Genomic DNA, 14276 nt, shown 5'->3' on the forward strand with positions numbered 1-14276 from the left:
CAATTCCTTCTCTTTTGTCCACTAAAGAATTCTGATGGAGATGGCGGATAACAGGTACATAGGTATGAGGGTGGCCAGTGGTAGGGGAGGCAAGTAATACGAACCACAGAAGCCAAAGTGAGGTCACTGGAAGGAATGTCTGGTTCAAGTGAAGTAGGTTACAGTTAATTTTATTTTAGGATTTTTTCAAAGTCCCTCTAAATTCCTGAAATGTACATAACATAACATGACAAAAGACAATGGAAAGAGCCTTATATTTGGAATAGACAATTTGGACTCCAGTCCTGGCTCTGCTCCTAATAACCTCTGTGACCTTTGGCAAGGTATTTAATCTCTCGGGGTCTCAAGTTTCTTCTGTAAAACAGTGGATCAGACCAGTTTGGTGTTGTTTTTTTGTTTTTGTTTTTTTTTTTTCAGTTTTAAAGCTATAATCCTAAGAATCCCAGAGAAGTCCAAGAATGGAAAAAGTTCCAGCCACCATCTTAACCATGGCTCCCATATTTAGAGACAAGAAAAAGGGACACAGGAATTCTAGTATAAGGTGTTCAGAGCAATATTTTTTTCAGACTTAGAAACAATGACTGATTTTGTAAGAAACTTTCAGAACATTGTCCAGAAGGAAGTAGCAGCCAAAAGGGCTAAGGACACACTATGCTTTGGTTAGCCAACAGGTCTGGCCCTTGTAAGTTGCTCAAACTTATTTTTGTTTAAATTTTTTTATTATAGCTTTTTATTTATAGGTTATATGCATAGGTAATTTTACAGCATTGACAATTGCCAAACTTTTTGTTCCAATTTTTCCCCTCCTTCCTCCCATCCCCTCCCCTCGATGGCAGGTTGACCAGTACATGTTAAGTATGTTAAGTTGCTCAAACTTATAATACTGTGGTGAAAATGTTGGTTAGTCCCACAAAGTGTTCTTACTGTTTTAGAGAAGCTATGATAAATTATTTCTTGATATTTTAAATATGTACTTATATGTCTTTTGTGCTTTAATAATATCTTATGGCAGAGGAAATAAATGTCTGTCCTCTATCTTAAAAAAAAAAAAAAAAAAAACATTCAAACTGAACTATTCTTTGTCCTTCCAAGTAGGACCCTTTGGGAAGCTATGCATTTAGCATTTAGCCCAACAGCTGCCTGCTATTACTCAGAACTTTTACAAATTCTATATGGGAATTACCTTTGGAGCCCAGGGAACCCTGAAATTGAAATTGTTTTCAATGAGAGCATACTTTCAGCTTTGATGGAGGAGAAGTTGGAAACAGCTGTGTGTGTATATATATATGTATATGTGTGTATATATATATGTATATATGTATGTATATGTGTGTGTATATATGTATGTATGTACATATTTTGGAGTCAAGTCTGGCAAATACAGGGATCATCCTAGGAAATACAGGTTTAGGATCTGTTTCTTTTAAAGAAGTATGAATCTAAAATATTGGGACCAATTCTCTATGTGGCTCCTAAATGGAATTTAATGGCATTTCTGAAAATTCTGAACACCAAGCTCATGGATGGAGTTTCAGCACAGCTTCTGTTGGAAAGGAATATGTTCTTAGAAATGTATGTATTCTAGTGAGTTATTACAAAAGCAGTTTCAGCTTAAATGAAAAGATAGTTTGACTGGCATTTTTGTTGTTGTTGCAAAGTTCTTCTGGAGATCAGTATCTCCTCAAACAAAATACTTTGCAAAAGATTTGGTTCAACTGCTCCCCCTATGAATGTGAAGAAAACCTGATGGCTAGTTCCTTGTTCTCCAGCCCTTGGTTTAGCTGTTTCCAGGTTGTCCCTGGTTCAGACTTGGGACTTCCTGACATAGTCCTAGGAACCTCTTCTTCTAGCAGTCCAATAGGCTTATCTCCAGCAGCTTTGTAGAGAGGAGATGGTCCTGGCCTTGGAGTCTGTAGTCTTAAAGTCAAAGCCAAGCCTTGGTGCTTAAGAGCTATTAATACTACAGGCTAGTGACTTCATTCTTCTGATTCTCAGCTTCACTGTCTGGAAAACAGGCATTAATTAACAATCTCTACAACACCTACTTCCTGAGGTTATCATGAGAGTTGTTTGGAGGTTTGGGAATTTTGTGAGTTATCAATAGTAATAACATCTTATTTTTAGGGAGCAGATGCTTTCACAAAATGCTTTTTAACAATACTTTGCTAGACACATCCCCTATATGCTGGAAGAAAAGAGAGAGGCTTTAGATAACAGGATGGGCTCCAGGTAGTGGAGTCTATACCTAAGATCAAAAAGGAGAGGACAAAGCTTTACAGCATAGCAAGAGCTTTAGATCAGCCACAGCAGAGAACTTTGGAGAATATATAAAATGCTAACTGATCAATTGCTATGGAAGGCTGTAAATCTTTTCTTTAAAAATGATTATGGCTCATTGGTTTGAAAGGGTATAAGCAGTGACAGAAGAAAGGCTCCTCTCCAGCCCCAGGAGTTCCTAATGCTCTTGGAGTCAGGATAAAATTGTATTCCTTCAGCCAACCAAGATACCAGGGGAAGGGGGTAGATCATTCAGATGTGACCAAAATAAGAAAACTTGGAGTCCAAGTCCAGGTTAAGAATGAATTTGGCTTCACTCCCTCTGGAGCTCTGAGGATTGAGCAAAGGACTGGGAAGATTATGTATACAAAGGGGAACATAGCCCGTGGGGTCTTAAGTTGTTCCTGAGAACAGGCAAACACTGTAGTGTGCTTGGAAAGAATTCCTAAGACAAGTATTTGCTTCCTATTGAGTACATACCTGCACATACAAAATTATCCAGCTATCCCAGTTCCCAAAGTCAGAAACATGAAAGGTGGGAGCCCTGACATCAAGGTATTCCTCACATCTTCCTGGGGTTGGGGACATTGAGAGGTTCCCTCCCCTTTCTGAGGCAAAACTAGGGCATTAAGAAAGGTGATCCTACTTGGTGAGCCAAAGCTCAGGGCATTGGGCGTGCTGAGGCTCCGGCCTCCAACGCGGGCGGTGAAGGGAACATCTTCCTCTCGTGTTCGACTCTCTTCTTCACTGGGGGGCACCATCAGGCAAACATATGTGTGCAGTTGGATCAGAAGTCTATGCTGAAGCATCCAGATCACCATCTGGATGAGTTGTGTCTACAGAGACAGTAGGGGATTTCATAAGGGAAAACATAAAAAAAAAGAAGAAAAACCAGACTTCAGGGATGAGTCAAGCCCAGAAAAGAAGAATGATACTCTGACATCCAACGCTGGGCCACATACACTTTTAATCATATTTAGGCATCAATTGCTGCCTCCAACTGTGTGGCCCCATCTTTCTCCTGATGTCAGACCCAGAATCACCTTCTCAGTTAAAAACTTCACCCAAGACTTCACTATTTGAATTGAGTTCTTTCTCTTCTGCATCCCCAAATTCCCTAACATCATTCCAGTCTCTTTCATTCTAGTTTCTGATGAGGAGGTGATTCTTCTCTCCAGGGTCAACCCCTTTTCATGGTTCCTTGATCCCACTACTTCTGTTCTTCTCCAACAGAGATCATTCCTTTTCTAATCTTCAATCTCTATCGATTCCTTCCCAACTTCCAACAAACATATGCAACTCTCCTCCAATCCTAAAAAACACTTTACTAGATTCCACTGTCCTCTCAGAATGACATTTAGAATATTTGGTCTCCCTGCCTCAAGGTTCTTCTCACTTCACTTCATTCTCCACACAGTTGCTGAAGTCTCTTTCCCCAAAAGCAGGTCAATTCTCTTGATCAATAAGCTACCATAACTCCCCCTACTTCCTTCAGAATAAAATATAAATTCCTCTATTTGGCTCTTAAAGCTCTTCACAACCTGGTTCCAGCCTCCTTATCCAATCCTATTCCAATCCCCTTTCTCATACAATTTGGTTGAGCCACACTGACTTCCTTGCTGTCCTCTTCTCACTTCTTTCCACCTTTACTTGTCTTCAGAATGCACCTCAAAGGCTCTTTGCCCAGATGTTAGAGCCCTCCAGAAAGTTTCCTTGTTTTTATTTTGTATATTCTTATTTATACAAAATTAAATGAACCTCTTAAGAGAGGGGCGATTTCACTTTTGTTTCTGTAGTCTGTGTCCCCCTCAAAAACAAAAAAAACAAAGGAACCCTTTCCAACAGTTGCAATTTCCTGCATCTGAGAGGCAATATTCAGTCTCAAATGTCCCATTCTAACTTCCTATGAATGGAAGAAAGCAACATGGAATAGTGGGTAAATCATGGACGCAAATAATGCCTAAAAAACTTACCAGGTGTGAATCCCAGGGCAAACCATTTAACCTGTACCCTATTTTCTTCAATAAAACGGTGAGGTTGGGCTTAGTGGACTTAATGATTCTTCTATCTTTAAATCTATGATCTTATATTTTAGTGCTTCTCAATCTTTTGGAATCAGAAAGCTCCAACCAGTAAGGCCAACATAGGTAGCACTTTGCAACCTCAAACGCTTTCACTGATTCTGAGTACAGAAGAACTCATAAAAAAGGCATCTACCTGAGAGGGTCAATGTGTTTGAAGACACATTAGCAAGAGTCCTTGGGGCAGAAAGGGTAAGGGCATCTTGTTCAATGTCCAAGGACAAGTCCCTAATTAATACTCTGTATCTATAGCAGGAAACAGTCTGAGCCATTCTCCACACTGCCATCAGTTACCAAGACTGCAGAATCATTCAAATCCAACCCAGAGTTACCCAATCATGGTGGGAGCTCCTAGGCATTCATTTCTGTGTCTCACATCCTTTCTGTGAACACCTGATAGTAAATATGAGGTAGCATATGGGTTGGTATGTAAATGGACAAGTCTGGGAGGGAGATTCAACATAAGTAAACATTTTCTTTAATTCAATTTACAATAGCTAATTCAGTCACCTACTGAAAACTCAGAACCAAAATATAGAATAAAGTATGACTTTTAAGTCACACAGAAGCTGTAAGTGGGAAAAAAGCTGATTATACCAAAAAGTATAAGACATTTTTAAAATGTCTTATCTTTACTTTGTTGGAAACCAAATTATCCCTTCACTCCTCACATTCTTCTCTTACTGTGTCAATTACATGTCAATGTCATCTCAGTGTGAAAACCTTATGCAGCTTCAGAAAGGGGGAAAAAAAGGGATGCAATGATGCCTTTTTTGTAATAATAATAAAAAATAATAAAAGTATGCCCTAAAAATGCCCCATTTGATGACTGAGTAAAACCTGTTTTCCACCTACAGAAATTAACATTTCTAATTGCTCCATTGCCAGACTTATTCAAAGTATTCTCCCTGGGACTTTCTACTTCAACTTTTCTTCCAGCCCTCCCAGCCAACTACTATTTAATGAATCTCATTCAAGTTCAGATAATATTTGACTCTTGTCTTCCTGGGCCTATTTCACTTCATTGACTAAAAAAGGTGTTATGACCTAAGTAGGAATAAAGAGAATCAAAGACAAAGGACTGAATATGTTTCCAGAGGAACAGTTGAAATTATGACCAATGAAGAAGAAAGTCAGATTTCAAGTCAGATGAGCTGACCTAGGAAATCCAGGTGGGTAACAAGTTGACATGGTAGTGGACCCATTTGTAGCCCCAGATCAAATCTCTCCCTCTTCCTCCCCCCCCCCCCCCCCCCCCCCCCCCCCCCCGGCTCTGTCTCTCTCTCATACATACACAAACATACTTTCTCTCTCTGCCCTTCTACTTTTCATCTATTGTTCTGGAAACAAACAGCCTTATGATTCTATCTCCATCCCTGTAATCCCTAAGGCCAAAATTCCTTTATTCAGCCACCATCCCCCACTATATACTGTTTCCTCCTCTGCGATAGGGACTGTCTCCTTTTTGTGTGCTTTCCCATAACATACTGAATACTTGATACACAGTAAGAATTATTATTTTTCCCCCCTGAGGCAATTGGGGTTAAGTGACTTGCCCAGGGTCACACATCTAGGAAGTGTTAAGTGTCTGAGATCAGATTTGAACTCAGGTCCTTCCGACTTCAAGGGCTGGTGCTCTATCCACTGTACCACCTAGCTGCCCTCATACATACTAAGTATTTAATAAACCATCCTTACGCAGAGTGATTCATATAAAATGGATAATTATTATGCTCCCCTCTTAATTTAAACACTTCTCACAATGGGGCACAGACAGAAAAAGACTCAACTAGAAGGCAATTCTTGGGGCCAAAATATGACAGGCTACTCTTGTACCTGGCATGTGGCTCTTCTCACCAGCTTTCTCTTACACTTCAGTTATGAATGGCTATGTGCACACTGAAGAGGGAAGCAGGATACACAGTGCCAACAGCAATTCTCTTCTCTCACTGGAGCTGCCACAGCCTAGATTCAGAACCTTAGGCACAAGTGAAAACAAAGCTTCTTTGCTTCTGATATCGATAGAAAAGGTCCCAGTAAGGAGCTGAACTCAAGCTTTATCCTTTCAGTTAAAGGTCAATATCATCCTTCCAGAGTGAAATTTCCAGCAGCTCTTTTTAGCCTATAAGGAGCCCCTTTGGTAGGAGGTACAGAGAAGCCAACTAACTTGTCTCACACACTAACTAAATCAAGTAACCCCACTTGGAAAATCCACATTATGACATAGCCATACTCTGGGGGAGTTTTTAGAATGCTAATGACATGGGCAGCCCTTGCCTGGCAAATGGAGCATAAACAGCTAAAATGAATACATTTTTTGTCACACAACTCTAACAATATGGGCAACATGTAAAGTCATGCTTACTTGAAACACTGCAAAGAAGGGAGTTACATAGGGGCTTTTAGAGATTACCTCATTTAACCCTTGCCCTGAGAGCAGACCTAGTGATGATCTCCAGCAACTTACCTCCTGCACTGGTGGAGCAAGAGGACTCTTGAATTCTGATAAGGAAACTGGCAAAGAAAATTTGGCAAGAACAGATGGCAAATCGTGAGCAGGGAACTGCCGAGAAAACTGATCAGCTAGTGGAGAATATCTGTTGGATACAAGAATAAGAAACGGTCATGTTCCTCTCTCAGAAATGAACACAATGATATTCCAGATGTCTGACAGGCAAAATGCAGTGGGATTAGAATCTCCTTTGTTCTGGACATTATGCTTTTACTGGTTAATGTAGGCTAAATTTATATTATCCTTGTGTTCTTGGCACATTTACTTCACCCATTTTCCTCATGTATTTTCTGGTCAAGGGCAAAGCAAGTTGCTCTTTTTAAAGATTAAGTGGGCTGGATAGGAACATAAAAGAGAATCATTTCTTGGTGTAAAGGTTGTCAGAGCTCAACAAAGCATGCAAACTTTGGGATGGAACTATGCAAATGCAAAGTTTATGACTTTAAACAATCTTATAATCCAGGTTCTTTGAAGGGTAAGTGAGATAAATGAATTACACCTTAACTTAAACATGCCACCACAATGAAAAGATCTGCAGAACTGGAGGGCCCCCATCTTTTCTCTAGAGGTACAGTAGATTCTGTGCACTTCTCATTTTCTCATCTTTCCCCCTCACTAATGCTCTGTCCTTTCAGTTAAGCATATTTTTCTGGGAATGCTCCTTGTGTGTCTTAGTTTCATAAATTTTTTCCTATGGACATTTGGCAATGGGGATTACATAATCATAAAATGGAGATTTGAAAGGGAACTAGCAGTTAGTTAGTCCAATTTATACCAAAATAGTTAAAACAGTCAGCATATGGTCAATGTCCATTTGAAATCCTCCAATGAGAGGGAACTTCTTCCCTACGTACCTCCCTGTCCCCAGACAGCCTATTCCACTCTTGGAGTGAAAATCTGTTCCACTATAATTTTCTTCAAAAATTCTTCAAAAAACTTCTTTACAGTTTTGCCTTCTAAGCCCAAGCAGAACAAGTTTCATCTCTGTCTGACAAGAAAGCTCTCAGAATATGTGAAGCCAGTGACGATATCCCCTTCTGAGTTTTCTCTTCTCTAGAATAAATATCCACCAATCCTTCAGTCTATCCTCATGTGCCATAGTTTCCAATTCATTTATCTTTAAGCTCTCCATACATTCTAGATTATTAATATCTTTCTTAAAATTTGGTGTTCACAGCTACGCCCAGAGAAAGACCTCTGGGAGATGACTAAAAACCACTACATTGAATTCCCAACCCCTATATTTATGCCCACCTGCATTTTTGATTTCCTTCACAAGCTAATTGTACAATATTTCAGAGTCTGATTCTTTTTGTACAGCAAAATAACGGTTTGGTCATGTATACTTATTGTGTATCTAATTTATATTTTAATATATTTAATCTACTGGTCATCCTGCCATCTGGGGGAGGGGGTGGGGGGGTAAGAGGTGAAAAATTGGAACAAGAGGTTTGGCAATTGTTAATGCTGTAAAGTTACCCATGCATATATCCTGTAAATAAAAGGCTATTAAAAAAATTGGTGTTCAGTATTGTATATAATACTCAAGATGAGGTCTGACAAGGAAAGATTACAATTAAACTATTAACCATTTCATGCTAGATAGTAAAATCTGTTAATATTGCCTAAAACCACACTAGCTTCTTTAACTGCTAACTCATGTTTATAGCTCACTAAAAAACTCTTCGTCTTCTTATTAATTCCTCTAACTACACCTCTTCCATACATATATATGCAGTTGGTTAGTTCATTTAAACTTAAAGTTAATACTACATTTATTCTTTCTAAATTTCATATTATTAGATTTGGTCTATTATTCTTTTCAGAACTTAATGTATCATGAATACATTTTCCCCAGATTCATGTCAGTCTAAGATTTGATATGTGAGTCCTTTAGGTCTTCATATCTGAGATAATGGCCTAGTTGAAGCTGCAAAGCACCCTGAGGGAGAGACAGGAAGCAGTATGTGCCAGGGAAGTCATACCACCTCTATTACCTTGACTACTATCTTTCCTCAAACCCTGATGGAAACAGCCTAGGATCCTGAACTCATAATCTCCTTGAAACCAACAGACTTGCTTCCAGCTCAGCCACACCAGCCATCATCGAGGAGGGATATCATCGTGTAGAAGGGGCCACCTTCCTCATCACCACCAGCAACAATTGCTGATTAAATGTCACCAACAGATATAAGCACAAGGGCCCTGTACATAGTACCCTATGCTCTCCAGGCCACTGGTTCTGATCCCAACCCAATCCTCCCAGCCATCACCTGGAGATAGAACTCTTGTGGAGAAAAAGGGGCCAGCCACTGCTACATATAGGGCAGGTAAGCTAGCTTAGTTGAACCAATAAGGCACCCTAAAGAAGAAATAGGAGGCAGCATGTGTTTGGCAAATCAAACCACCACCACCATCTTGACCATCATCTCCTTTCAGATCTATTATTGAGACAGTCTAAGATCCTGAACCCAAGACCTCTGGAATAATAATGCTTCTAGCCCACTGCCCTCAGCTCATTATCCTGGAAAATGGTCACTGTGGAGATGCAGCCTGGCAACTGCTCCTGTAAGATGTTCAGCCATACTTATTGAAGATCCAGAGAAGAAAGTTCTTGTCACCAAAGTCCTTAACTCTATCAAATGGTTCAACAATAGAAACTGATAGGATTATATCAATGTAAATGGCATTAAAGAAGAAAAATCACCATCTGTTTTGCTAATGTACCTTACGAACCATGGGACCTTCCCAGCTGACTTTAGCTAATACTTTCTATCAGGTCCATCTCCAGTCGTCCTGATCCATATCTGGCCACTGGACCCAGATGGTTCTGGAGGAGAAGGTGAGGCAGGTGACCTTGTCCAGCCTTCCTTCACTTAAATTCAATTCATTTGCATGTTATAGCATCATCTCTTTGATGTTATGGTCCTCTTGGAGAATGAGGGACAAACGATATTTTCTATACATGTCATCTCCTCCATTAGAATGTGAGCTCCTTGAAATCAGAGGCTATCTAACTGTTCTTAGAACACAAGGCTTTGCACTTTGGTTGAGTTAATTCTGTCTGAATCTTTGTGACCCCATTTGGGGTTTTCCCGGTGAAGACACTGGGGTGGTTTGCCATTTTCTTCTCCAGATCATTTGTCAGATGAGGAAACTGAGATAAACAGGGTAAAGTGACTTACTCAGGGTCACCCAGCTACTAAGTGTCTGAAGATTGAAACTCAGCTTCTCCTGACTCCAGGACTTGTACTCTTATCCTCTGCGCCACCTAGTGGCCAACTTTGGACATTTCAAGTGCTTATTAAATAATTAGTATCACTACTATAACTAAAGACTTCTCCATCTTACACTGATATATTTACAGATACATCATTGATATATTTATCAGCAGTCTTTGGGTCTAGTTATTCAATTTTAACCTTCAACTCATGCCCAACTCTCCCCTCTCCCTCAGTCCTCCTCTGCGGCTATATTTTGTCAACCTTAACTGCCACAACACATCTGTTGCCTTCTTCCCACCAATACAGCCACCATCTTTGCTCAAGTCAAGCTCAGGGCTTCCATTTCTTATCTGGACTACTGTTGACTTTTAACAGTTCTCGCAGTCATCAGTCTCTCTCCTGTTTAATCAGTGCTTCATGCCCTTGTCAGATTTATGTTCCATTTTTATTTAGTTTTGGATTTTTAAACTAACCCTGTGATTTCACTGGTATAAGGAATTCCTGGTGAGGAAACTCCTTCCACCAATGCAAATCAAAACCTGGTTTGCAATTTATAGTGTTAGCAAGTTTTGTGGGCCATTGAGAAGTCAAGTGATTTGGATGTGGAGAGATGGAATAAAAAGGAGGTTTGCAGTTCATAGTCAGAATGTGTCAGAGGAGGGATGTGAGCCCTGATCTCTTGACTTCAAAGACAGCTCTCTATCCTCTGTACATAACAGCTCTTTGTCTTCAAATTGAGATTCTTAAAGCACAGGTCAGACCAAGTCACTCAGATGCTCAAGAAACTTCAGTGACTGTTTTGACTCTAGGATAAAATACAAGCTCCTCTTTTTGACTTTCAAAGCCTTCGACTCCCACCTATTTTTCCAGAATTATGACACCTTACTCTTCATGCACTCTCTGCTGTAAACAACCCAGACTCCATGTTGTTTTCCAGCATTCCATTCTAAACATTTCAAAGTTTCCCCTGACTCGCTCCTTGCTGGAAAGTTACAGAATCCTTAGCTACTTTCCAAGTTCAGCACAAGAGCTACTTCCCACAGAAAGTCCAGCCTGATTTCTTTCCTCCCTCTCCTCTAGTTGCTAAAATCCTGTTTCTAGAAATTACTATGCACATATTTTTCATTTAATTTCCTAAATATACTATTTCCCCAATAGAATATAAAGTCTTTAGGTAAAAGTCCATTTTATTTTTGCTTTTTTTTTTCATGCCTAGCAAAGCACCTAGCACATAACAGGCCCTAAAAATAATCACTGAATAAGTGAATGAATGTATTACCATCTAGCTCTCTTTTCTTTTCTTCCTCTTTTCTGTGAGTATAGCCAGGACTAATTTTGTCCTGCTTCAGCAGCTGAGTTAAAGGCAATCAAGTGCAACAGAAGAAACAACTGGCCTTAGGAGTTTGGAAAGATATATATTCAAACCCCAACTATGATATTTGCTAGTTAAAAGACTATAGGCAAGTGACTTAAATTCTCTGAGCTTCAGGTTCTTCTTTCCTATAAAACAGATATAAGAATCATCTACACCACAAGGTTATGGAGCTCAAATGCCATGAGGAACAAGGGAACCATGAGTATACTTAGAAGGTCATATAAATATCATCTATTATTAGAACTGACATCCAAGCGTTCTGTTTCTATGGCATCCTCTTAGTCTACTCTGATCAAAAAGGAAATGTTAGTGGTTTTAATGAATCCCAATTGAGTAACACACTAGAATCTGAGTTCTCTTCTACACAGCATCGTCATCACTGAATTCACAACCTTTTTCACATTAATGGTATGTGAAAACTGGGATTCTTAATACACTGTTGTAGATGCTTTGAAGATATAATCAGATCTAAAATCAACCACCTGGCTCGATCACTAAAAGCAGTACTTGGAATAACAGAATGGTGGTACATGTGAACAAAATATTTCAAGAGGCATCTTTTCAGACTGGTTGAGGTGAAAAACAAACAAATAAACAACACTCCCACACCCCACACCCCTGCCCAAGGTAGTGTTAGCTAAAAGCAATACCCCCATTTTGTGTTCCAAGTTACTTTGTACTTCCAAAATACTTTCATATATTCCTTTCCAGATTTCTTGCATGGCATTCCTGATATGTGAGGAAAGGGCATTCTTTTTCCTTACAAACAGATAGAGAAATTGAGGCTCTGAGAAGGAAGGAACCAACCAGTGTTTAATACTATTTTTCTATGGTGGACTACTAAGAGAACAGTCTACTTGAGGTCCTGAGTAGAATACATCCAGGAAAATAGCTCATGAAGCAGGAAAAGCACTGGACTAGAAGGTAAGAGATGCTAATTCTAACCCTAGCTCTACCACTAATTTGTAGTATGATACTAAATAAATCATTATTCAACATATTCCAGCTGTGAGGCAAGTCACTTAACTTCATTCTGCCCCAGGCCACCTTTCAAAATGCAAGGTATAGAAGAGTTGCTGTTCTGTTTTAGTAAAGGAAGTTCCACACACATATGAACTCATAGGTCTAGATTAAAAAAAAAAAAAAAAAAAAAAAGCCTGTTCTCCACCTAGATACCCTATAGGTATTTTAAAATTCAATATTTGAATATAATGAGACAGAATTTATTATATTTCCTGCTAAAACAAAGAAAGGTAAAAGACATCACCTGCTCTTAAGGAGCTAATGGGGGAAAATATGAAAATAACTATGCACAAAAAGGATAAACTGGAGGTAAACTCAGAGGAGAGGAACTAAAATCATAGGGGATTGGGAAAGGTTTCCTATATAAGGTGGAATAAGGAAGGAAGGAAAGCAGGGAGAGCAGAAGGCAGGGATGAGGAAGGACAAACATTCCAGACATGGCACACAGTCAGTCAGCAAAAATGCCAAGAAATGGGAGATGTAATATCTTATTTGAGAGGCCAGTGTTATTGGATGACAAGAGAGTAGCATAAGATGTAAAAAATTGATGATGTTGGGGGGGCAGGTTATGAAAGGCTTTGAATGCTACACAGAATATTTTATATTTGATGCTAGAAGTAATGGGGAGCTGCTCAGATCTGCTCTTTAGAAAGATCATTTAGATAGTTGAGTAGAGAATGGACTAGAACATGGAGAAATTTGTGACAGAGAGATCAACTACAAGACTGTATATATGCAATGCTCCCCTAGTGGAATGGGAGGAGGGAATAAATAATTCATTTTTTGTCTTGGAATCCCCACTGTCTAGCACAATGCCTTATACAGAAGAGATATTTAATATCACTGGTTGAATTGAACTGTGAAATGAAGAGGTTTATGTCTGTTATTCCATGAGGCAATGTCACCGATTTATACTAAGTGATCTGACTTACAGAGATGATCATTGGTGTTATGAACAGAGGCCTGGATCTGGAGTCAAAAAGACCTGAGTTCAAATTCAGACTCAAACACTTACTATGTGATTCTGAGCAGATTGCTTAACCAATCTAGGCCTCAGTTCCTTCATTGTAAAATAGGGATAACATTAATAGCAACTATCTCTGAGGGCTGTTGTGTGGATCAAATCAGAATTTTTAAAGCTTCTGACATAAAATAGTTGCTTACTAAAATGCTTATTCTCTCCACCTTCACCCTTATTTCTTTCATTCGATTTGATTTAACAAATACTCTATCCATACTCTGCAGAAGCTGCAGAAGCAAATAGCTGACTTTTGTACATTAGAGGAACTAGGAGACTTCAAAGCCAAGACAACATCAGAAGTACAATTCTAGCTACAAAACCTGACCTTAAGATCATGGCCTCTGTCTGATGTCAGGAGGCTAGACCACACAAGGATTTACTCTTCCTATAGAATGAGGTAGCAAGGTGGTGTGGTAGATAAAGTGGTTAAGTCTCAAGTTAGGAAGACTCATCTTCCTGAGTTCAAATCTGACCTTAGACAAGTAGCTGGGTGACCTTGGGCAAGTTACTTAACCCTGTTTGCCTCAACATCCTCATCTGTAAAATGAGTTGGAGAAAGAAATGGCAAAGCATTCCAGCTTCTCTGCCAAGAAAACTCCAAATGGGGTTATAGTCAGACAAGATTGAGAAATGAGTGAACAACAATAATGACTAAACTCTACTATAGAAAGGAAGTAGGTAAGGAGAATACAAGTGCCTTATTGCTTTTTCTGACCACTATCTTTTTTAACTGCTGTTTAAATAAAGGCGGTGAGGTGGCCAA

General features: G+C 39.4%; 1 protein-coding gene across 8 annotated transcripts in view; it reads right to left on the bottom strand.

Annotated features, from left to right (window-relative positions):
• NPRL3 (NPR3 like, GATOR1 complex subunit) overlaps positions 1-14276 on the bottom strand; it is an 80069-nt gene that overhangs the window by 9588 nt on the left and 56205 nt on the right. For 7 of the 8 annotated variants that reach the window (XM_031945675.1, XM_031945674.1, XM_031945673.1 and 4 more), the window contains 2 exons: positions 6826-6955; positions 2924-3113 (listed from right to left, as the gene is read on the bottom strand). In XM_031945675.1, the coding sequence (XP_031801535.1) occupies positions 2924-3113; positions 6826-6955 (320 nt within the window). Of the gene's footprint in view, positions 1-196; positions 2005-2923; positions 3114-6825; positions 6956-14276 lie in introns of those variants that run through there. The other variant, XM_031945678.1, reaches the window with a different exon arrangement.

The sequence above is a fragment of the Sarcophilus harrisii genome, chromosome 1, assembly GCF_902635505.1.
Source record: "Sarcophilus harrisii chromosome 1, mSarHar1.11, whole genome shotgun sequence".
Classification (NCBI taxonomy): Eukaryota; Metazoa; Chordata; class Mammalia; order Dasyuromorphia; family Dasyuridae; genus Sarcophilus; species Sarcophilus harrisii.